Below are 23,197 nucleotides of genomic sequence, written 5' to 3'. Positions count from 1 at the left end.
GACTCAGTTTCCCAGTTTGAATCTGAAGTCTATTCTGAATCAATAAAGTTCAGGCTTGTTTGCTCCAAGGCTGTGAGAAAGTTCTGATTAGCCCACAAGAAGGAACACACTGTTTAGCTAGATTCAGGCTGCTGATGCCAGCCAGAGGTACATTGAGATAGAAAAAGAAACTGCCTGCTCCTTGGCAGGAGGCAGAATAGACAGCTGAGCATTGTTCTACCTCTGTCCTTCAAGACTGTATATAAGCTGGCTGTGAAATAAACTCGGGGCTGTCCAGCATTGACCAGCAGACCTCTCGACTCTTTTCTGTCTTCGTCATCGTCTCTTCAATCCACATGCCTCTACCCAGCTACCCAGCTGACTGTCGGAAGGCCCAACAAGTGGCGCCCATTGAGGGGGCTGGTACAGAGGCGTCTGTGACGGACACCACAGAAGAAAAAAGAGTGTACTCGAAAAGTGGAAGCTGTGGTGAGTTAACTCGAGAGTAAAAGTAATAAGTGTAAATAAAAAAGCAGATGTGTGGTAAAAAAAAAAATGTGAATAAGTGTAAAAATAAGTATGGGCCAAGGAAATAGAAAACAGCTATTTGTACATTTACTTAAATATATCTTAAAGGCTAGAGGTACTAAATAGGATGTAAGCAGTTGTGTAAATTTTTAGAATTTGTAGAACATGTTGGAGTTAAGATACAGCGGTATTATGATAAGCATGGTCCAGAAAAACATACAACAGATATTTTCAGTCTCTGGACACTCATTCAGGACAACTTAGACCTCCATCCTGAAAGACATAAAGTGTTTCCTGAACGAAGTATAACTGAAACTAAACATTCTGCTCTGTCCGAGAGACAGCTTTATTCGGATGCTTTTACAAAGTTATTTGATGACAATGACCAGTTAGATTTTGGCAATGAGGCAGAATTAGAGGAAAAGACTGCTAAGTGTTATAATGAAGATTCTCTCACACCTCAAGATTCTCCCCCACCTCCATTCCTGACTATGACCAGTTCATCTGGAGAGAATAAGCGGGTTGTCACAGCAAACTGTTAACCCAGTGTCTCACTTTCAGATCTGTTCCCTGTGGCTGGTAAATGTAAACATGAGCACTCTTTGTCTTGGACTGTGTTGTGACTGTTACTATGTTACTGTTCTGTTCCCTGTGTTTAAGGGGACTGGATCCCCCTGACTGAACTGAGATAAGCAGGTAGCTCCTGCCAGGTGTGACTTGCCTATTGCAAGAGAAGCCATCTGTTAAACGGGACTCGCTAAGCGTGAGTGAGGCCATTGTCTCGGTGCTGATGTTCCGGTGCTTATGTCTAGGTCAGTGTTATTCATTTCTGTCTACTAATCTTCTTCATCTTCCTCGAAGAGAAGGAGAGGGAGGCACGGCAAGGGCCGCCTCCCTCCATCTTTCTATCAAGCCTGCACGCATGAGTGGAGCTGGTCTTGGTCAGCAGGAGAAGCCTGCAGCCTGCCAGCAGCTCTCAGAGGGTGAGGGTATGTGCTCTTGGAGTGGAAAGGGCAGAGCCCGAAGCTGCAGACGAAGTGGCAGGGAGTTCATTCCTACAATTAGCAAGCTGAAAAAATGTCAAAAAGAGAATCTGATGTTAATTATTAATTATTACAGTCAGAGAAGTGAACAAAAAAAAGTTTTTTTCAGGAACACGGGCATCTAATGACACACTCTGTGCCTCCTTTCCTTGCTAAGCCAAGTTCTTCACTGTGATAACATCAAGGTCTCTTCTGCTGGCCAGCAACTTCCAATTTTAACCCACTTTAACCCTTCTGTGTCCTGATACAGCTTGAGAAAAGATGTTGAATTACCAGCCTGCATACTCTGCAGTTTTGGGGAAAATTATGCTTTCGCCTCCACAGGAAAAGAAAAAATACATGGATTCCGGTCATTTGAGTTCAATGGGTTACAAATATTTGTCATCATTTAAGAGAATTGATTACAAATTATTATTGAATAAGATAAGAAAAACTTTTGCTAATCTGAAATGTTTCACATTGATACATGTTTTTAATATATTAATGCAAAAAATAAGTTTTTGTTATGATATATGCATATATCTATAAGTTTCTATTCTTGTTTGAAATGTTATGCCTATGCAGTGTTCTAAACTGCTGGGAAGAAACCACAAGGAAAGGAACTTTGGTGGAAATTTGCATATTGTCTGAAAAGCAAGAGAAGGTGAAAGATTAGAATAATGATAGGAAAGGGAAAAAGGGAATTTGTCTATGTCAGGCTGAACCAGAAGAGCAAACATAGGGAAGGACCTGACCTCAAGGTAAATGGTAAGTTGTAGAATGTCAGAGAAGATGTGAACTATGCTGAATGTGAAGGAAAACTTTAAGATATAAGTGGGATTTAACCATATTATGTTAATTCTGGTTTTCTTCATTTTAAGAAAAAAGCTTCATTGAAAATTTTTTAATGTTAAAAATGGAAATATATACATGTGTATGTATGTAGACGTATTGACTTATGGGTATGAATGAAAGTTGGATCCAACTGTGTGTATGTGTGCATGTAACTATTTTTTAATTTTAAACAGCAACCATATGGTCTTCCTCCATCTTGGCTTGTGACCTCATCATAAAATGGGCAGCCATGTGGCTGGCAACAATCTTTAAATTTATTCATATATTATGTATACAGAAGAGGGTGCCAGATCTCATTACAGATGGTTGTAAGCTGGGAATTGAACTTGGGATCTCTGGAAGAGCAGTCGGTGCTCTTAACCTCTGAGTCATCTCTCCAGCCCCCAACAATCTTTAAATAAGCTTAAAGAATCTGTTCATTGGACTGGAGAGATGGCTCAGAGATTAAGAGCATTGATTACTCTACCACAGGTCCTGAGTTCAATTCCCAGCAACCACATAATGGCTCACAACCATCTGTGATGAGATCTGGTGCCCTCTTCTGGCCTGCAGTCATACTTGCTGTATACATAATAAATAAATCTTTAAAAAAAAAAAAAAAAAGAATCTGTTCATTGTATCTCCTTTTAGACTAAGGAGGCAACAATCCTCAAATATTTTAGATTGGGATAGATTTCTATATGATAATTCATGTTATAAAAATAAGGTTTAAAAATATAAGATCTGAAAACAATGTTTAATAACATATTAAAGCTGCACCTCAATGCTTTTATACACAAGAATGCACCTTGCTCTGACAGGTAAACTTTGCAATTTAAGAGTCTCTCAGATGATAATGGTCTTTAAAAACGTGAAGTGATTATGAGAAAGCAGCTTATGTGATTAATGATGAAGGATATGTAGTTCAAACTACTCCTGATTCAGCTCAAGGTGTTGAGTTGAGCTGTTGGTTTTTCAAGTTCTTAAAGATAATTCATGTAATTTATATATAGATAGTCAATATATTTATAGAGCTCTTCAAGTTATAGAAACTATTTTTTTTTTTTTTTTTTGGTTTTTCAAGACAGGGTTTCTCAATGTAGTTTTGTGCTTTTCCTGGAACTCACTTGGTATCACTTGGTAGCCCAGGCTGGCCTCGAACTCACAGAGATTGACTTGGCTCAGCCTCCCGAATGCTGAGATTAAAGGTGTGCACCACCACCACCACCACCACCACCACCAGCACCACCACTACCACCCGGCTAGAAACTGTTTCTTATATTAAAACTATTAATGAGCAAATAAGAATATTGTTTCAACAAATTCAGGATGCCATTCATTTAAATAAATTGCCATATTTTATGGGAAATACTAGAGCTCATTCAAATCTTCCTAGTCCGTTGGCTGAAGGTAATGCTTTAGCAGATAAATTTACTTGGTTGATCACTTTATCTCTAGCTGAGCTTGCTCAGCGATCACATGCTTTGTATCATCAAAATAGTAAAAGCTTAAGAAAACAATTTGGTTTAACAAGAGAAACTGCTCATCAAACTGTTAAGAAATGTGCTACATGTCCACAATATTTGCCTGTACCTCACTTTGAAGTCAATCCTTGAGATCTTCTTCCTAATCATATGGCAAATGGATGTCACTCATATTGTAGAATTTGGAAAATTGAAATATGTGCATGTGACAATTGATATTTATTCAGGATTTTTAATGGAGGCTACTAAGCATGTAATTGTTCATTGCCTGAAATGTTTCTCCTATATGGGGATACCAAAAGTTATTAAAACTGATAATGGATCTGGATATATTAATAAAGCTTTTTATCAGTTTTGCTCTCAATGGCAAACTGAATATTTTAAAAAAGGTATTCCTTATGAACCTCAAAGACAAGTATTTTTGAATGAGCCTATGGCAGTCTAAAATTGCAACTTCAAAAATAAAAATAAATAAATAAAACCAGGGGGAGTTATACTCCCAGTTACTACATAATGTTTTAAATCTTGTTTTAAATTTTTTAAATGTGGATGCTGCTGGAAAATCTGCAGCTGATCGATTTTGGCATGAAGGCATCACCACAAAATTTGCTCAAGTTAAATGTAAAGATACTTGTTCTGGCTTATGGAAGGGTCCCAACCCTGTTTTAATATGGGGATGAGGGCATGTTTATGTTTTTTCACAGGATGAAAATGAAACTCGTTGGTTGCCTAAAAGATTGGTGCGATGTATGGAGCAGAGAGATGCTAATCCTGATGTTGCTGATGACCATCCAGAGATGCCAGAATGAAACCTATTGGGCCTATGTTCCTGATCCACCAATTTTACATCCTGAAACTTGGAAAGGAAAAGAATTGTGGTTGCAATTAATGATACCAGGCTTTTAGATCAACTTGCCACCTAAGAGTTCCAGATTGCTCACAATATTCTTATATTGGATATTGGTAAAAGGATTCCTATATATTCTGAAAAAAAATATTACTTTGGAGGGATGTCTTGGATTGCTTCCTCAAAGTAATTGGATAAGTAATATTTCACCCTCTCAACAATTTCCTCCATGCACAAAAGAACTGCAAGAGTCTAACAGAACTTTGCTATGAAGATAATATACTGGCATTGTTCCTTTAAAGTATAACATCATGGGGACACAGCAGTATATTCCTAATTGGTCCAGAAATCAGGACGATTACAGAAGAATCTTGGGACCAAGGACTGTCTGCTGGAATTTAGTATTCCAGTACTGGATCCCCACAAATTTATGTTTGGAAACTTGCTGCTGCCATGGGAACAGTGGCAGGAAATTCCAGTTGCTTGAAACCTGTTTGTCTTTTGAAAGGAATTGTTTTAGCTTGTGTTAAAATGAGCTATGATCTTTTAGTTGGTGATGCAAATATTTCAATGAATGATTCTATGTTTGATATATCATGTCTTAATTGCATTTTAACCAATCATATTTCTCAAATGGATAGCCATACTCATGTAATAATGTTAAAACAACCCTCTTTTGCAATATTGTCAGTATTTATGAGTGAATCATGATTTGATGATAAAAGTTTACAAGTGATTTAAGAAATCAAGAAAGCTTTAAGCAACAGAAGCATGTTGCTGGATTAGTTATAGCAGGAATTGCAGCTCTTGTTACTATGCTTGCTACTACTACTGTTGCTTCAATGCATTTGTCTCAATCCATCCAGACAACAGGGTTTGTTAATCAATTATCTATGAATGTTACTATGACCTTAGAGACTCAAGAAGGTATAGATGTGAAAATGGAACAGAAATTGAATGTTTTGTATGATGTGGTACAATTTTTGGGAGATGAACTCCAAAGCCTGAAAACTAGAGTACATTTGAAATGTCATGCTAATTATGAGTGGATTTCTGTTACATCTTCTGTGTATAAAGAAAGTGCTATTGGATGGAAAAGGGTTAAGGCACATCTTAAAGGAATTTGGCATAATTCTAATGAATCCTTAGATTTGGCTAAATTATATCAAGAGATTATAGAAATGAAAAAGGCTTGCAGCTAAAACCACACAAGATATTTTAGAACAATTTAAAAGGGTTATCCAATCATGCTCATCATTTACTTCGCTCTTAAGCAGTGTTGTAGCTATTGGATCATGTGTCTTAGTAGGCATAATCTGTTTGCCTATGATTTTCAAGCTGATTTTGAACTCCTTATGGAGATTGGGCTTGGAAATCCACTGAGTGAGTAAAACTCCACACATTCCTCTGGCTTGACACAAGAGGCCTCGGAGCCAAAGACGGGTAAGTTTTCTTTGCCTCCTTTCAACTTAAGACAGGACGTGAAGGATAGAATTCATGCTCCCATGACGGGTAAGATTGGAGTGTGTAAGGAAACACCAAAGATAGGCACAGTCATCTGAGAGGCTCAGTGGAGCCTTAAAATAAATAAAAAGGGAGGAATTGTGGAAGCCCACAACTGACTCAGTTTCCCAATTTGAATCTGAAGTCTATTCTGAGTCAATAGAATTTAGGCTTACTTGGTCCAAGGCTGTGAGAAAGTTCTGATTAACCCACAGAGTCTCCTTGAAGGCTCTGAGAAAGTTCTGATTAGCCCACAGAGTCTACTTGAAGGACTGTGAGAAAGTCCTGATTAGCCCACAAGAAGGAATACAATATCTAGGGAGATGCAGGCTGCTGATGCCAGCCAGAGGTACATTGAGATAGAAAAAGAAACTGCCTGTTCCTTGAAGCAAGGCAGGATAGGTAGTGGCTGAGAATGCCTGTGCTGAACATTGTTCTAACTCTGTCCTTCAAAAATGTATATAAGCTGGCTGTGAAACAAACCCATAGCTGTCAGGCATAGAACAGCAGACCTCTCGATTCTTTTCTATCTTCTTCATTGTTTCTTCAAGCCACATGCCTCTACCAGCTACCCAGCTGACAGTCAGCAGGCTCCAAAAGAGAGAGGGATGCTGAGTTTCTATAGAGTTGTTTACAGAATCATGTTATGGTTATTTACAGGACTGTAGAAACTACATTAAAGGACTCCAGATCTCCAGGGAGGGGTTGGGACTCAAAAGGCCCTCTGCCTGATTTGTTCTTTTCTAGTTGAAAATGAAACTCTGGAATCTTGAACTCTGTGGGAGTCCATGGGAGTAGCTGTTCCCTATTAGTCTCCACCCTTGGGTCACCTTATTAAAGCAGCGACCACACTCATCTAGAACCGCAGTTGGGGAGCTGAGTAAAGAGGACGCCTGCACTCTCACTAGGTCAGTTCTTTCTTTTATACCATGTGTGACATGTTCTCATTTCTGCATCACTGGAAAGTAGCTTTCAATGCTTTATTTATTATGCATTAATTGGACAGAATAGTTGGTTTTATTGTGTAATTTCTACTCATGTATATTATATACTTTGATCACATTCACATCTCACTACCTTTAATTTTTACCTGTGTTTGATTCTAGTTCATGAATTATTTCTCCTCTTCTCATTCTCTCTTTCGGTCGTCCCCACCTCCACCCTTCCCCTCCACCATTCCTCCTACCCTTTTCTCCCTCCTTCCTCATCCTGGTCTTCATTCTTCTCTTCTTCTGCTCTTTCCCTCATCTCCTACTCCTCCTTTTTCTCCTTCTGCTTCTCTCTCTGTTCCCTCTTTCCTCCCCCTCCTCTTTCAGAATCACTGAACCGACGGGTGAGGTTTAATGTATTTGCAAGGGACTCTAAATGATGGGATTCAGGACAGTGAGGAGTAGACCTTGATGTCCTCTCAGGAAAACCTAAGATCAATAGCGTTCTTCTCTTAAATTGCATGTGCCAATCTCACAGAAAACTTGCAGATTCCTCTCAGGTGAGGATTTAAATTTACCCAGACTCTCCCAGCCATCCTCCCAAAGCACATCCCCAGTTGGGTTTTCTACCACATTTGTTTCTGTTGCATACATTCTAATTGCTTTGATAATTCTGTTTAAATAGCAGAGTAGCAGGTTTCACACATAGGATTTGTTACTTTATTACTACCTTAATATTTAATTGCCCAACACAACCTCTGTTGTTAAATGGTAAGCCCAAGAAAGCAAATGCAAAGAAAAGTATGACTAACTATTGAGCCCTGGGAGATCTGAGGACTGTGGACTGAGTCATCCATCATATACCAGGGAGATGTTGTCTACTTATTAACTCTGTGATCACAGATGTGTGTAGGGAGGAATGAACTATAGACCAGAAAACAGTTTAAAATCCTGTAAGAAGACATGGCAGGAAGAAATGAGTCTGTAGAAGATCAAGGTTAAATACAAACTCTGACTCTAAGCAGTTATGTGGCCAATCCTGTGCTAAGGTTCAAAGCATTCATCACGAATAGGGAGAAGGCTAGCAGAATCTTAATTCATGCAGCTCTAAAACAGGGAGGTTAAAGAGAGAGCCACACAGCTCAGCAGAGATATCACTTATAAGGTACAATTCACCATAAGGCTGCAAGGCCATAGCCTCAGTGAAGATGTGGAGTAACTGCAACCCAGGGAAGGTAGGATGAAAGTCTTCTTTGAAAGCCTCACAATCTCAGAGTCCCTGTGAGGTCCCCAGTACTGAGGCTGTGCAGGGCAAACTAGAGTTCATGGAGAAGCAAAAAGAAAAGACAAAACTGATCAGAGCTTTATAATGTGCTGCAGACAGCTGTCAGGTGCCCTCAAGGAGCAGCTGTAACCTGATGGAGGCAGACATCTGAGGGCTGAGGCTGGGGGATGCTGACCCTGCAGACAGAGGCCACCTGGGCAGAAGAGCCAGGAACTTTCTTCTCAGGCTGGAGGCTTCTCCCCCTAGCCCTGGCCTAAACTGGCTGAGGGAATTATGGTGCTTGATTTGAATTCTCAGGAGCAGTAATGTACAGAGCCTGCTCTTCTGTTAGGGCTTGCTCCCTAAGTCAGGGGTCCAGACACGAATTCAGCCCATGTAGACCAAAGCCCAAATGAGTCCCTTCCAGCCATATTGTCCTTTGGCCTTGGGAACTGCTCCATGCAGGTGATCATGAAGCTTCCATCACACTCCTTAAAAATAGAAATACACTTGTATATAAACCAGGCAGAAGGCATTGGAGAAAGGAAAAGGACACGGGTTAGTGGGCACATGTGAACTGTTTTCTGTCTGAAGGTTCCAGTCACACAGGTTTCACACAGGAATACAGTGAGAGGGGAGAGCACTGGGGCTGAGTCCACCAGCAGCCGCAGCCGCAGCCGCAGCCGACCTGGAGAACATCAGTCATTTCCTACCTAGAGGTTTGGAGCTGAAGGGGACTCACATGGCACTTGGAGCTTCCAGAGGAGTTTTCCTTCTGCCTCCTTCTTATCTGTGTGTCTCCAACAGTTTAGATTCTCTTTGCCTACAAATGCTAAATGTTGTGACCAAGAGATAGTGTCCATTACAACTCTTGAAAACAAGTGATAATAAAGGCCAGAGAGATAGCTCAAGGAAGGTGCTGCCACCAAGGCTGATGGACTGAGGCAAAGCTGGAACATGGTGACAAGAGAGAACTTCCTCCAGGTTGCTCTCTGACCTCTCTGTGTACTCAGAGGCCGCATGTGCACACACACACACACACACACACCAACAAGTAAAGGATAAAAACCAACCATCTGTTAACACAACTGAAACTGTTCCTCTCTCCGTCTGAGTGACTGAACTAACTCATCCTGGCTGTTTAGGGAATCCTGTAAGTTTTACACCCACACCTCTGATATGTCCTCCCCGACTCTGCTGCTGAACTTGCCTGGTGATTGTGTGTGGTTATTGTTTTCTGTGCTATTGTCCCCAGGAGTAAGAACTAGAGCAGTGGAAGGTGCCCCCTAAAAGACATTTGGCAAGCTTTAGGGGGGTTTTGAGTTGTCTTGACTGGGGTAGAAGAGACATAAAGTCTCTTGGAGTTTACTTAGTAAACTACATTGCGTGGGATAGCTTCACAGATCCAAAGAATCACTGGTCCAAATTGACAGTGTAGAATAGCCTTGAAACAGCAACTGAGAACTGCCAGGCTTCTGCAGCTAGTTCTAGGAACATCTAATTCTTACATCTTATGTTAGTCCAGAGTGCACAGGCATGTGCAGATGCACAAGAATGTAACTAACATTAAAGTCTTCCTCCCAAGTACTTACATTTCCCCACCAGAAACACCATAGGGAGCTGGAGCAAAGGCTCAGTGGTTAAGAGCACACAATGCTCTGCCAAAGGATCACCATCACTCAAACTGGGCTATTCAGAGCAGGGTTATTTCAGCACTAGAGAATCTGATGACCTCTCTGGCCTTCGTAGGCACTGCACTCATGTGCACTTAATCATAAACACACACACACACACACACACACACACACACACACACACAGAAAGAGAGACAGACAGACAGACAGACAGACAGAGACAGAGAGTACTTTGTAAAAGGCAGACTCTGAAATTTCCTATCATATCACAAGTTAAAGCACTACCCATGTCCCATGATGTTAACTTTCCAGCCCCTGAGCAGCAGGGACCCAACACATCTGCTCACTGTGCTCTCCAGGGTCTCCTCAGCATGGAACTGTATGGACATACTCTCTCCTGCAAATGTGTGTCAGGGACAGCTCCTCACCAATAACTTTGTGGAGATGAAGTAAAGTTCCAATGAACAACTGCCTGTTACGTGGTGTTACTGCATCAACCGCTCTCTTGTGAACACAGAACAGGGTCCAGTGTTCAGTGGGAAACAGAACTGCAACCTAGAGACGAGCTCTTCTCCTGGGGAGAACTAGCATTTGACACAGCCAGGGTGACACCAAGCCATCGACATCTTCTGAACTGAGCAGCCCAGGAGCAAAGGACTGGGGAGGGACTTTGTCTCATCCCTCTGTGATGGCTCAGCTGTCCAACGTCAACAGCTTCCAGTCCTTCATCACTAGAGGATCAGGGCTGCTCCATTTATGTCCTCAAAGTGAAGGTATATGGCCAGCTGTGACTGGTTTGGTGTAATTGCAGGTTTGTAGTCACTGATGGGTGAGAAATTAAGACAAGAAGACCTTCCTTGGACACATGCTTGAATCCCAACACATGAGAGGCAAAGGAAGGTCGATCTTTGTGAGTTCAAGGCCAGTCTGGTCTACAAAGTGAATTCCATGGCAGCTATGGTTGTTACACACAGAAACTCTGTCTCAAAAAAACAGAGAGAGAGAGAGAGAGAGAGCGCTTCCTGGGCCCCCTGGAAGCTGCCCATGAAGAAGGCTGACTTCCCTCCTCTAGTGTTGTGTTATTACTCACATCCCAAAGCACAGTCTCCCTGGCATTGACCTCTTTGCTTTTCCCTTCACAGTCAGTGAAACCACAGTGCCTGCCATGGCTGGGAAGCCAGTGCTCCACTTCTTCAATTCCCGGGGCCGAATGGAATGCATCAGGTGGCTGCTGGCTGCAGCAGAAGTGGAGGTAGGTTGTGCATTGTGCTTCTGGAACCGGACCTAAGACAAGTTTAAAATAGTTCTGTAAGCTGAAAGACTTCACACCAGGAACATGGCACACAGTTTCGAGTTAAATGGTAATCTTTATGTATTAAGGATTCGAACAAATGAAAATTTTACTACACTTTTCTACCAAAAAACACATTCACATGAAAAGATGTTTTCAGGAGAGAAAAACAAAATACTTACATGGTTAATTAGCTATTAGAGTTTAATCAAGTTAGACAATGAGACATACAGAAATAGAAACTCAAATGTTGGGGTGGGGAGTTAGCTCAGTGGTAGAGCGCTGCAAGCACAAGGCCCTGGGTTCCGTCCTCAGCTCTGAAAAAAAGGAAAGAAGGAAGGAAGGAAGGAAGGAAGGAAGGAAGGAAGGAAGGAAGGAAGGAAGGAAGGAAGGAAGAGAGAGAGAAAGAGAAACTCAAATGTTGTTTATTAAATAATTCCAATTGATTATTTCAGATTACGGTATGATGTTGTGATTTTAGATATGGCACTATTCTTTTAAAAAGAGTACGTACATTTGGAGAAAAAGGCCCATCAAATAAAGAAAAGGGGGGAATATAAAAATCATTCTTTAGTAAGGATTGTATTTTGCTTAATTAATAATCACCAGTTATATAAAGGACAATGTAAGAAATAGTCTACTATGATCCCTGAGATGTTTCCATGATGAGTTACATCCTCATTGTTTATAGTTGAGGAGTAGCGAAATAGGCCACTTCTTACTAAAGTATCATAAAATAATAAAAATAAATCTTGAGAATGAGAAATGTAGATGATGACGGGCCCACACCATGTGCCATGATGGAGACACAGAAAGTTCTGTTCTTTTCTTGCTAAAGTTAACAGGCTTTCCTGAGAGCTCAAAACCTCAACAGTCCATTTCCCAGTGCTGGTCCTCCCATGAGATCACTCTCTTCTTAGGACCTAATCATGGACATAGTGGGGTCAGGGAGCAGGAACACTACAAGAATGAGCAGCTTCGTTATGTTCAACACCCTGTTGTTGATGGATCTAATCTGAATTTGCAAGTGGCCAGGTCCAGACTCCTTCATGTTTACTGCAAGTTTTAACTTCTGTAGATGTACTACCAGACACAGACCACTCAAGTTCAAAAGTCTACAACAACACAGAATGAGCTAATGAAAATGCATTTACTTTTTCTGTCTTCAGTTTGAAGAGAAGTTTATAGAACGTCCAGAAGACTTGGAAAAGTTAAGAAAAGGTAACACCAAGTATACATATTTCCTCAATGAGGTGCCTAGTAGAAGATTTACCAGAAGGTGATGTTGGTGGGTGGTGGGTGGGAATAGTCAAGAATGGCAGAGTGATATGATGTAGGTGGTGGGTCTCCTTGAGTGCTCTGAAAATGGAAACAATGATAAGAGTGGAGAAGTTGGTTTCTTCAAAAATTCGTCAAGTGGCTTGTTATTGTTCCCTATTATTTCTATACCAGAGTGAACAATCTCAGGCTGACTCACTCACATTTTCAGTCAATGTTTCACATACACTGCCCTACAACCACACAAACTCATGACGGTAGTAGAATACTATTTTGACATGTGTTACTTTTGTTTATGTTGCATTTGTTTAACTCTGTGAAGCCATGTTACTGTACCTGTCTAAAACACCTGATGGTCTAATAAAGAGCTGAACAGCCAATAGTGAGGCAGGAGAGAGAAGTAAGGCAGGGCTGGCAGGTAGAGAGAATATATAGGAGAAATCTGGGAGGAAGAAGGAGGAGCCAGAGAGGTAGGAGGACTCCAGTCACCCAACTACACAGCCAGGCATGAAGGAAGAGTAAGATTTACAGAAGTAAAAGAACAAGAAAAGCCCAGAGGCAAAAGGTAGGTGGAATAATACAAGTTAAGGAAAGCTGGCAAGAAACAAGCCAAGCTAAGGCTCTCTTTTATAACTAAGAATAAGTCTCCATGTTTGATTTATTTGGGAGGTGGGTGATGGGCCCCCAAAACAGCAAAAAAAAATAATAATAATAACCAACAACACATGACCATTAATTAAAGCATGCATGGAGAACAGATGGGTTGATTTTTCTTGAGAATTTGTATTATAACTACTAATGAGTTACTATCACCTCACAAATAAAGACTGGAAAGCTCATGGTGACTCACTACATAGGAAGCTGTCACACGACACCTTAATGTCATGAACATGATTAGATTTTCAAACTTCTGCTGGGCAAAGGACTTTTTTCTGTTTGCATGGTGGCCACTCTGCTGTCCATCTTCACCTTCCAAATGTATCCACGGACACGAATTGAACATAAAAACACGCATGAGAGATATAATATGTATCTGGATAGGAAATAACAGTGAATGAGCGAAGCTCAGAAGCCAACAGAAGATGAGTGAGACAAAGAGAGCAGGAGCTAAACGTAAATAGGGATCCACTTGAAAGATTGGCAGCCATTCTGTTATCTTTCCTTTGCATGATCAGACAGTTCAATACAACTTTTCTGTTCCTGAGAAGTGAGACTTGCACACTTCATAGACCTCTTTCCTTTCTCCTTTCAAAGATGGGAAACTGATGTTTGAGCAAGTGCCCATGGTGGAGATTGACGGGATGACGCTGGTGCAGACCAGAGCCATTCTCAACTACATTGCCACCAAATACGACCTCTATGGCAAGGACGTGAAGGAGAGAGCCCTGTACGGTACATTTCCTGTTATTACTCCAAGGGGAAACAAAGGAAGGAATTGGTGTCTCCATCAATGAGCAAGAGAGTGGCAGGCTTTTTGTCCAGGAACAGGCTGGGTCTTGATATAAACACTTAGTCCAAGTATGGAGGAGTCCATGGAGGAGAGGGAGGAGCAGCTGGGGTGGGTTCAGGTGAGTGTGACTGCAGCAGAGGATGATGTTGCCAGCACAGCTCTGGGACAGAGTTGCAAACACGATGTTCCAAGGGCTCTGAGCATGGTGGAATCAGGACTCCAGGTGTTCAAATCTTCAGTGACTGGACCTCATCCAACAGCTTAGGACAAAGGACACAGGGCTTGAGGCTAGAGGAGGTGTCCTAGGCAAGGAAAGGGGAAGGAGCTGCTTCCTACATCCCAGGAGTAGGAATAGTGCAGAGCAAGACCTGAATTGCCAGCCAGTTCTATGGACTGGTCAACTCAATGAGGCTTAGAGAGACTGGTTCCCATGGACCAAGATTACCTGAAGCATTTAATTCAGAACTAAAGCAGCCAGGCTGACTGTACCACCCATGCTGGGACCCATGCTGCTGTGACATATTCATTCATTCATAAACCACTATGTATAAGTATTGTAGTTGCTCAAAAGCTAAATGTGGTGCTAGCCAGCACACTAGTGTTGGAAACATATGTCCATGGAAAGAGAGACTCGGCTTTAATAGTGTTTGTATAGAAATACACTTAACAACATTATTTATAATTTTCTTATGGTGGACTCAGCCCAGATATTCAATAATAGAGGAAAGAGGAGCACAACTCATAATTTTAGCAATGAAAATATCTGAAGTGCTGAGGGGCGCAGAACAAAGTGCATTATGTAAAGTAAGCAGACACCAGGGCACATGCGCCATGGTTCATTCCATAGGAAACGTTCCTGTCCTCCCCATGGATAAGAAGGAAATGGGTCAGCACCTTCTGGAGCAGCTGCCACAGGGGCGGGATTCGGAGTGGGGGGTAACCAAAATCTTCTGAATTTGGAGAATGTTTTTTCAGAATTCTACAAAATTACTAAAACAGAATGCTACATTTTAAGGGTATGATAATGATGGTGTGTGACAATGTGACAATGAAGCTCTATTCCAAAAAAAGTCATACAAAGTACAGTTTGAAACAAGGGAACACATGTGTCCTGTGCTGTGCTGTGGGTCAACTGAATAAAGAAATAGTCAAGTCTTGACAAATGTTTACAAGGCCAGAGTCTAGGAGCAGTGTGTGGAGGACATACAGACGTTCTTCATCAGAAATGAATGGAGAACTTCTAACACTGACCAAGAATGACTCTGGACCATGCAGCAGAAGGAGAGATGCACAGAGATGCATCTGGTGGTTCAACCAGGGCTCTGGGTTGAGATTACTTGGGAGGCAGAGTATTAGCTCTGAGAATCTCAGCCGGGTTGTTGGGGAAAAAATTGTGTGTGTGTGTGTGTGAGAGAGAGAGAGAGAGAGAGAGAGAGAGAGAGAGAGAGAGAGAGAGAGAGAGAGAGAGAGCCTGCTGTAGAGTTGATGGTTACCATCTGGAATGCTACCAAGTTATCACAACTGAATCTCTAGATGGGCCTCTGATGCTCTTTGTGCTTGGAATAAGTTATGTGTGGGTAACAAAAATTCTAAAATACTGAAGGGAATGGAGTGAGGGGAAACTATGATAGCAATGTAATGTGTGAGAGAATATAAAAAACATTCAGCTCTTTAGTGGTTGCACATGTCTTTAATCCAAGCATTTGGGAGGCAGAGGCAGGCAGATCTCTATGAGTTCAAGGCCAGCCTGTTTTATAGAGTGAGTTCAGCCAGGGCTACACAGAGAAGCCTTGTCTCAACAACAACAACAAAATCTGTAAGTGTATCTGGACTGAGAAGATGTTCTAGGGAGAAAGTTCTTTGCAATCACCTTCCATTGTAAATTTCTCAGGTTTTTAGATTAAAATGTAAAATAGGGAACCTTTGAGAATCCTGACCATTTAAATAATTTTGTCTTTCAGGATTGACATGTATACAGAAGGTATTTTAGATCTGAATGAAATGATCCTGAGAATGGTTATATGTCACCCACATCAAAAAGAAGCCAAGATTTCCATGATAAAAGACAGGACCAAAAACCGGTACTTGCCTGCCTTTGAAAAAGTAAGTGGGCTCTTTGAAGTCAGGGGACACTAAGTTTCAAGGACAGGAGAAAGGTAGAGTCTGGGAGAGAAAGGTTGCTGCAGTACTGACCTTCCATGAGCCTCTCTGTGCAGCCCCCTGCCCCACAGGGCACTGTGGAAAACAGCCTATGAAGGAGCCCTGCATGGTCATGCCAGTCTAGGGGTCAGTATTCAACAGGGTTCATGGCCACAACCAGAACTTGATCTGTGAAAGCTGAGCCACACCAGAGATGGACCCAGATCCTGCAGAACACAACAGGCTTCAATGCCAGAGCAAACTCAAGAAAAACACAGATGGGAAAATATTCTGTCACATCACACAGGGAGGCAGAGAGTGACTGGCTGTCAGGAAAATATGATAGTGCTTCAAAGACATAGGGGAAGTGCCTGAACAAGGACAGGGATGGGGGGTGGAGAGGAGAAGGCTGATGAAGAGATGTTAAGGAAAACTGACCTACCGGAATTGGGGTCACAGATGCAAGGCTTGGAGGAAGAGCCATGCACACTCAGCAAATGAAGGTGTGTCAGTGACATGGAGTGCCTCCCTTAGTCAGGGCTTCTCTTTGGAGGAAGATCAAGAAAACTTCAGAACTACTTGATCTTCTGTCAAGTAAAAGATAAGAACAGAGCTATGATCCTAGAGGATAAGAGCATCCTACACATTCCTGTGAGAACTTGTTTATTGTTTAGAGGCTATGGGGCCCTGGGAGATTGGGGGCAAACTAAATTCTCATGCAATAGACAACTTTATTCAGACATCAGACCATATTTGCTCGGAGAGTGAGGAGAAGTCACATGAATAAATAGTATACAGACACAAGTGCAAGTTCCATGTGGTGGTCAAGCCAATAGTGATGAAAACATGCTTTTCCATAGAGACATATAATCAATAAACAATATCCTGTTGTAATGAATAATCTGAAGTAATCTCACCCCTATGCACTATACCTGGAAGGGGCATGAAAACATAATCCAAGAACAATCTTGGATTATCTTCCAGCAACACCTGACTGTAAAACCTATGTTATAAAGCATAACTTTATTTTTCATTCATCCACTGAAAATTCACTCACTGCTGTCTCTGCTCTATGGAAGCCCTAGGGTTTTAGGAGTCATCATGTCCTCACACAGTCCCCTGTAGCCTGTGGTGCTGGCAGTTAAGAGCCTGTCTCATAGGACATATATCTAGCCATTGCAGCCTAAATTGTGTCTGCTTGAGAACCTTGAGCTCCTTATATACAATGAGCTATGTACTGAAGAACACTTGACGATTATTTTTGGTTTGAATGTGTCTTAGTGTTTTTGTTGCCGTGAGGAGACACCTTGACCATGGCAACTCTTATAAAGAAAACATTTAATTGTGGTGGCTCACTACAGTTTCAGAGGTTCAGTCCATTATTCATGGTCAGGAGCATGGCAGTGTGCAGGCAGATGTAGTGCTGGCTACATCTTGGCTGGTAGGCAACAAGAAGTCAACTGACTCACTGGGTGTTATCCTGAGCATAGGAAACTCAAAGCCCCACCCCTCCCCAGTGACTCACTTCCTCCAAAAAGGCCATACCCTCTCCAACAAAGCCATAACTTCTAATAGTGTCACTCTCTATTAGATTATGGAGGCCAATAACATTCAAACTACCACATTCCACTCCCTGGCCCCCATGAGCTTGTAACAATATCATAATGCAAAATACATTCAAAAGTCCCCATAGTCTATCACAGTCTCAGCAATGTTTAAAAGTCCAAAGTTCAAAGTCTCTTCTGAGATTCATTAATTACTCTAATTGTAATCCCTTATAAAATAAAAAAAAAAACAGATCGCATACTTCCAACATATAATGGCACAGGATATATATTGCCATTCCAAAATGTAAGGAAGGGAACATAGTGAGGAAATACTGGACCAAAGCAAGACAGAAAACCAGCTGGGCAAGCACTAAATTCTGCATCTTCATGTCTGATGTTGAAACACTCATTTTGTTCAGCTTTGTTGACTGTGACACATTCTTTCTCTTGGGCTGGTCCCACTCCCTGTTAGCAGCTCTCCTTTACAGTTATCTCATGATTCTGGCATTTCCAAAATCTTGGGTTCCCAAAGCAACCCAGGCTTCAACTTCACAGCTTCACACAATGGTCTCTCTACTAGTCCTCCATTCAGGGACACCCCTGACACATGCCTGGCCTCAGCATCTTTCTTTGGGTTCGCAGGAAAATTCCACAACTTGTTTTTTCTATCCTTAACTCTAAAGCCAGAATCAAGTGGCTGAAGCTGCCAAGTTCTGCTGCTTGCTGGGCCTGGAACATGGCCCCCTCATTCAATTATATCTTTACCAGTTTTCTGCCCTTGGCTATCCTGAAACTTGCTCTGTAGACCAGGTTGGCCTCAAACCCAGAGATCCACCAGCCTCTACCTCCCAGTGCTGGGATTAAAGTCATGCACCACTACACCCAGCTCTAAGCTTTTCTTTATTTTCTTGTCTCAAATTGGAAACTTAGATGGGTGGGATCTTGCCCTGAGGTCACCAGTCCCTTATTCCATTTCTTAATCTGTTCATCTCCTTGAACACAGGACTTAGCTCCATTCCACTTCCTGGCGCTCTTTATCGTCTCAAATTTTACAATTTGTAATTTACCCTTCTTAGTTTGCTCCTTTTCATTATAAATCTATATTAGAGTTAGCACCAATATTCACACACAAAGTATGGACTAGGCTGCTTTGAGATTTCTTCTGCCAATAGAATTAATCTAAAACTTCACTTTAGCCTCAGGCAGGCTCTTCAGACCTGGGCAAAAGGCAGCCACTTTCTTCCCCAAACTGTCACAAGAACAATCTCTAGGTGACATACTAAAATTCTTCACCTCTGAAACCTCTTGAGCCAGCCCCCAAAAGTTCAAATAACTATTAGCACCTCTGCCTTCCATGCTCCTACTACTATGGCCATTAAGCAGTGCTTAAAGCATTTCACTGCTTTCCAAATACAAAGTACTGAAGTCCAAATTCCTCCAAGCAAACACATGGTCAGGCCTGTCACAGCAATTCCCAACTCCTGGTAACAATTCAGTCTTAGTCTGGGTTTCTAATGTTGTGAAGAGACACCATGACCATGGCAACTCTTAAAAAGAAAACATTTAATTGGGATTGGCTCACTTACAGTTTCAGAGATTCAGTCTATCATCATCATGGTGGGGGGCATGGAGGCATGCAGACAGATGTAGTGCTCCATACATCTTGGCTTGCTGGCAACAGGAAATCAACAGATTCAGTAGATGGTATCCTAAGCATAGGAAGCTGCAGGGATCCTTGAATCTAAGTTCCTGTTCAGGGCACCATCTGTGGGAGGCCAGCTTTCACCTTTTAAAGGGTTCCTATGAGGAGGAGAGAGGAATAAGAAACTTTTAGATAGAAAGATAGTGGAGAAGAGACAGACAGAAACACAAGATAGCTTTGGGAGGACCTGGATCAAAATCCGCCGGCCCCTTCTGTCTCTTCAAAAGGGCTTTTTATAATAATGCCATGGGGAAGGGCAAAAGATCAACCCTTTGCTACTGTATTACAGCACAGTCAAGTGCAGACTCCTCAAAATACCTGGTAGCCACAGCTGTGGTCAAATCATCCCCTTATGCAGCCCCTCTGAGTAAAGCAAGCTAAGATTCTGGACCCTGAGTAAGTTCTCACTAGGAAACCTCTATGGGTCCCTACAGGAAACCTCAAAGCCCACCCCTACAGTGGCACACTTGCTCCAACAAGGCCTTACTCACTCCAACAAAGTCACACCTCCTAATAGTGCCACTCCCTATAAGATTATGGGGGGCCAATTACATTCAAACTACCACAAAGTGGTATTTATAATTCTTTCCTCAGAATACGTGGACGATGTGCAAGCCTTTTAATCGTTCTTTACTTGAAGCTGAGTAGAGGCAGAGTGCCTCCTTGGGAAACTTGGGAAAAGTAACTGGCCCCAGACCAACTCTTTGTGTTGTTAACCTGCATGCTTTAATTCTGCAGGTGTTGAAGAGCCATGGACAAGACTACCTTGTTGGCAACAGGCTGACCAGGGTAGACATTCACCTGCTGGAACTTCTCCTCTATATTGAAGAGCTTGATTCCAGCCTTCTGTCCCCTTTCCCCCTGCTGAAGGTGAGATCACCTCAGAGAGGCAGCCGCACACACATGCCTCTGAGAATATAATGGTGGCCTGGGGGGGCTACTGAGGACCCATCCTTGGGCCTCCAAACTGAGCTACTAGACCCTGGGTTCAGGCATGAAAATTATCTTTTGTGTATGGAGACTGGAGGCTGGTACCCCAAGAAGAATATTTTGCCTTTTGTCATGAGAAAGATGCAGGAGTTTCCCTGGACCCCTGTTTTTTGCAGGATGCTTCTGGCCTTCATCTTCATCTCATGTGTCCTGTCTTTGCAGACTCAGTGTCTCAGCAGATCTCTGTCATGCTGATCCCTTTTCTCAGCTCTGACTTCTCAACACTGTGCTTTCCTCTCCACAGCCCCCACCATGCCGTCCTCCACCCCCAGGGACCCCATCCTTATCTCCAGGTTGAAAACTGGCTGTGAGTTGCCCCTGGTTAGACTTTGAGCTTTTCTGCCTCCATTTCCAACTCAGTTTTTCATGTCTTCAGTTTTCTTTGGTAGTCTCTGCTTTCACACCTGAGAGACACAGTGCTCTGTGCTCTGCACCACAAAACCAGACCATAGGGTGTGTCAGGGACCAGAGGAGGAGGTAAGTGGGTGTCAAAGGAGGTCTTTAGGAACTTTATGCTGAACTGTGGCTTCAGCTCATGGTTTTATCATTCTTCTCATGTCTACACTGGAGCTGTTGTAAGGATGCAGTTGGTCATGTTCTGGGAGGGGCTCAGAGTTTTTTGGATTGTCCACATAAGCCATTCTGACTCTTAGGCTGTGTTTTCTGGATTACAGGCCCTGAAGGGCAGACTCAGCAGCCTGCCCAATGTGAAGAAGTTCCTACAGCCTGGCAGTCAGAGAAAGCCTCCCCTTGATGCCAAACAAATCGAAGAGGCTAGGAAGTTTTTCAAGTTCTAGAAAGCTGCATTGACCAAGTTCTTGGATACCAGTCTCTGCTGTTTTGCTAAAATAGCAACTATGGATTCTGGCTATACTGAAATAATAAACATGAAAGAACACTGTATGTAGCTACTGTGTTTGAAGTATGAGCTGGGATTCCTGGAGTCGCACATAATAAGGAAGGCAAACTAAAAATGCTTCATTTAAAAGTAAACTAGGCCAGGTGGTAGAGGCACAAGCCTTCGATCCCAGCATTCATGACACAAAGGCAGGCAAATCTCTGTGAGTTCGAGGCCAGCCTGGTCTACAGAGTGAGTTCCAGGATAGGCTCCAAAAGCTACACAGAGAAACCCTGTCTTGAAAAGAAAAAACAAACAAACAAACAAAAAACAATAAATTTTTTAAAAAAGAAAAGGAAACTAATCTCACTAGGAACCCCTCCCCATGTCCTTAACCTTTGCCCTACTCCCCACCCTCACACCCTCCTCCCCGCACCATCCAGTGACCTACCCCCCCCCCCCATCCCCGCACTGGCTCTTCCAGCCATCCAGTGAGGCTGCCTCTCCATGCTCAGACTCAGGCAGAAGCTTCAGTCTTGCCTTTTCCTGATAATCCGACTCTGGATCCTAAGCAGCGCCGCCTGCCCATGCTGCCCCTCAAGGTCCTGTAGAAGTAACTACCGCAAGGTACTTCACACTGGTACCACAGAAGGTGCTGCATCCCGTGAGCCATTTGCTGACTCACAGTAGGTTCCCTCCTCCCAATGTCCCTCCAGGAGGCCCAGGCTCAATCGAGAGATAATTCCTCACACTCCCCAGATGATTCTGACCCAGAATCTCACACTTCTCCACCCAGCCAGGCTACCCCTCTAGGCCCAGGCCCCGGTGGGAGCTACGTTCTCTCGAACTGTCTTGCCTGATCTAACCCAAGACCCCTCCCTACCTGAGCTGCCTCTCCAGCCCAGGCTGAGCCACATCCATGAACTCTCTTGGTGTGTTTGCTTCAGTTCCTTTATTCCACAATGCCCCTGTGGCCCAGGCTCAGTCATGAGTGGCATCAGCTCACTCTCTTGCTGAGTCTGACCTGGAACCCTCCCCTGAGTCTGCCCCCTTCAGGCCCAGGCCAGTATTGGGAGCCCAATTTGTTGCTTTTCAATGAGTATGCTTAGCCCATTTGTAGCACGGCCACATCCATTCCCAGGTGGGAGCCAAACTAGAAGACTTTCTTGGACTTCACCCAAGCTATTCACATTACCCCTAAGATTCCCATGCCACACTCGTTAGCACTGAATTGAAACCAGCCAGTCTCTATGCTCAATAACCCGCACTGACAACCTAAAGAAGTGATTTGCTCCCTTCTCCTACCTCACCTGAAATTAAGCAAGTTTGGGGGACAACAAAAACAGAACCATACTTCTTTTGTTCTTCTCCACACTGGACTCCAGGAAGAATCACTAGCCAGAGGATGCCCCTGTCCATGCTCTGTATTCCTCTCAAATACCTTGGTTGTCCCTCAGCTCTACTGCCTCCCGGGCAAGTGGCACCTGAGAAGAGCCTGGTTCTTACCATCTTCTCTCTGTGCCCAGTGGTCACTGTGTCCCTGAGCTTCTCAGCTGACTAACTTCTCAGCCTTTCTCATTGACCCTCAGTGCAACCAATGTCTGTCTTTTGAATTTGCCCATCCCTCATTGGTCCCTCAGCTACACATGTACTGTGAGGACCAAGGCCTAGTCACTTGACTCTGGCAGGCCCCAGATCTGCCATCTTACAAGGTGCTGTGCCTGTGCCCACTGACCTGTGAACCCCCACTTACCCGACAAACTTAGGCTTGGTTGCAAAGCAGTATAAGGCCTAAGAGCTGCATGCCCCTCCTCAGATGCCAGGTGCTTGCAGCCAGGGATATGCAAACGTAGAGCCATGGTCCTCACTAGAGCAGGAGGCCACACAATGGAGCTGGTTCAGATGAACCCTCAGATTGTCCATTTGTGGGATACCTCC

At 42.9% G+C, this 23,197-nt stretch overlaps 1 protein-coding gene across 2 annotated transcripts; it reads left to right on the top strand.

Annotated features, from left to right (window-relative positions):
- Positions 1 to 273: 273 nt before the first annotated feature.
- On the top strand, positions 274 to 21,324 carry LOC121830925 (glutathione S-transferase A2-like). 2 transcript variants are annotated; one of them, XM_076576801.1, is made up of 8 exons: positions 274 to 468; positions 4,552 to 7,105; positions 11,167 to 11,276; positions 12,485 to 12,536; positions 13,848 to 13,980; positions 16,005 to 16,146; positions 20,170 to 20,301; positions 21,096 to 21,324. In XM_076576801.1, the coding sequence occupies exons 3-8, from the start codon at positions 11,190 to 11,192 to the stop codon at positions 21,216 to 21,218; spliced, it is 669 nt and encodes a 222-aa protein (XP_076432916.1). In that variant the 5' UTR covers positions 274 to 468; positions 4,552 to 7,105; positions 11,167 to 11,189; the 3' UTR covers positions 21,219 to 21,324. The 2 variants fall into 2 exon arrangements, with proteins under 2 accessions (XP_076432916.1, XP_076432915.1); XM_076576800.1 differs by lacking the exon at positions 274 to 468 and having other exon boundaries at positions 4,426 to 7,105.
- The last annotated feature ends 1,873 nt before the right edge of the window (positions 21,325 to 23,197 follow it).

The sequence above is a fragment of the Peromyscus maniculatus genome, chromosome 7 (genome assembly GCF_049852395.1).
Source record: "Peromyscus maniculatus bairdii isolate BWxNUB_F1_BW_parent chromosome 7, HU_Pman_BW_mat_3.1, whole genome shotgun sequence".
Taxonomy (NCBI): Eukaryota; Metazoa; Chordata; class Mammalia; order Rodentia; family Cricetidae; genus Peromyscus; species Peromyscus maniculatus.
This window is presented reverse-complemented; position numbering and strand designations above follow the sequence as displayed.